The sequence below is a fragment of the Pteropus alecto genome, unplaced genomic scaffold (genome assembly GCF_000325575.1).
Source record: "Pteropus alecto unplaced genomic scaffold, ASM32557v1 scaffold164, whole genome shotgun sequence".
Lineage (NCBI taxonomy): Eukaryota > Metazoa > Chordata > Mammalia > Chiroptera > Pteropodidae > Pteropus > Pteropus alecto.
The window spans coordinates 7,493,038-7,495,037 of NW_006439568.1; the positions used below are offsets into that span (position 1 = coordinate 7,493,038).

General features: G+C 42.0%; 1 protein-coding gene across 1 annotated transcript in view; it reads right to left on the minus strand.

Moving 5' to 3' along the window:
• The window catches only part of MAL2 (mal, T cell differentiation protein 2), a 24,537-nt gene extending 22,537 nt beyond the window's left edge, over window positions 1-2,000 (minus strand). The window contains exon 1 of the mRNA XM_006916693.3: window positions 1,853-2,000. Coding sequence (XP_006916755.1) covers window positions 1,853-2,000 — 148 coding nt within the window. The remainder of the gene's footprint in view (window positions 1-1,852) is intronic.

The window sequence follows — 2,000 nt, forward strand, 5'->3', positions numbered from 1 at the left end:
TGCCTGCTCTGCTGTCCCCGTCCGCTCCGCCCGCCAGCGCGCGGAGCTCCTGGGGCCTCTCAACGCGCGGCCCCACCGCCCTGCTCTGAATCTGTCCCTTCTACCCCTCTTCTTAGTTTCCGCCTGTTCTCGTCCACCTGTCTTGTCCCCAACTCTCACACTTCCCCTACCTCACTTTCCTCAATTTAACTGAAAACTGGTCTTGGAGCTGTGACTCCGAAAGCAAAATCAAGGCCATCAGTCACACTTAAAAATTGGAGTGGATCTGCTTTAAATGGGACTCTAGTTGGATATTTAAAACGTCACTAGGACAATGTCGCGTTGGCATCAGATGGCTCAGCCCCAGCACCTACTGGCAGAGGATGCCGCGCAGGTAACCTGCTGCTTTGCGCGCCAGTAGTGCGATGTGAACTGGGGATGAGGGTGTCCACAGGGTATGGATGCCCAAATTACATGATGTAACATGAAAAGAGTTTAGTGCATAGTAAGTGCTCCTTAAATGGTAGCTAATCTGCTGACGGCTATTTTTTGAATTTTTATACATGCACATATCACGTTCTTGTGTACACACAATGTCGCATGTTATATTTACCACATTAAAACTTTAACCATGATTTCACTGCCTGAAACTTGTAAACTGCTGTTGCCTTTTAAACACAAAAGATTTTTAAAATTTTTTTTGTATGCTTTAGATTCCCTGCCCCAATTTATTCCCATTTTGTCTTTGGTTTTAATGTCAACATTGTATAAGTGAAATAAAAAACATGAGATTAACTCTCTCAAAGTTCAGTTGAAGATAAACAAAACTGCACACACCAGCATGCGCACGTAGACCAGGTTGGAAAAAATATTAACTTCATCAGACTGTCTCCCAGTTGGAAAAAATATTAACTTCATCAGACTTTCTCCCAACTGAATACTGATCTCGTCTGTCAGGTTTAGCCTTTGAGGAACTGTGTTTACTATGCACTATTCAGCAGATTTTAGTCATTCAACTTCTTTATTATTTTAATAAGCGAAACTCAGGTGTGGTGGCAGCACCAGGGTAAAAACCACAAAACAGGGTGTGGGTGAAACCTTTTAAATATACACCTCCTATCTTCACCTCTTACTCATCACTCCTCTGATATTTAATGTGTGATATTTGTTTAACAGGAAATTTAAAGTTTTCTGAACTGATGTGTTTCATTAATGAACCCTCTCTGTGGTCAGACTCCAACTGGGAGAGAATGATCTTCCTGTCTGTTTTATTTTGTTTTCTGCCTAACATTCCTCAGTAAGCACTTAGGAACGTTCAGAGGGAAGACCTCTTCAGACACTTCGTTGTGGAGATACTCAGTAGCGATGATGCCCATCCCAAATTTTAGAGAATAAACCTAAAATGACTTTGGTGTGTCTAGAAGTGCAATGACTCAGAAGAGCCTCAATTGCGTTTGTTTAAAAAAATTGCCACCTAAGGGACAACTTTTCCTTGTGTCCCTTTTGGTATGTTCCTTGCTATTTACCACGTATCCCTGGCCATCTCCGACCATCCTCGCCTTCCGTTTTCTACCTGCTTCCACAATGACCAGTGGAATAAAAAAAAAAAAAAAAAAAAAAAAAAAAACAATTTGAGAAAAAAAAAAAAAAAAAGTCATTGAGGCCTCTTCTATTACTGCAACGTATTATTTTCTTGAAAATGAATTCCTTCTTAGAATGGTTTTCCCTTCTCCTGACCACTACACAAACCTATTTTCTCCTGATAATACCAGTTTCCTTCTGCAGGCAACACTTCTGGCATCAAAAGAAAAAAAAACACTCGTTCCCACACCCAGCCCCCAACTCTGCCTCTTCCTCCACACGACTGACTGACCGCGAGCTCTTAACGGTTTCTCTTCTCTGCTCTTTATCCTGTCTCCTTGGTTTACGGACCTCCAGCACAACTCTTTCTTGCTCACGGCCTTCCGTTGGGCCTCGTTTTTCTGAATGTCAACATTCATATTCATGACACTTTCACCCAT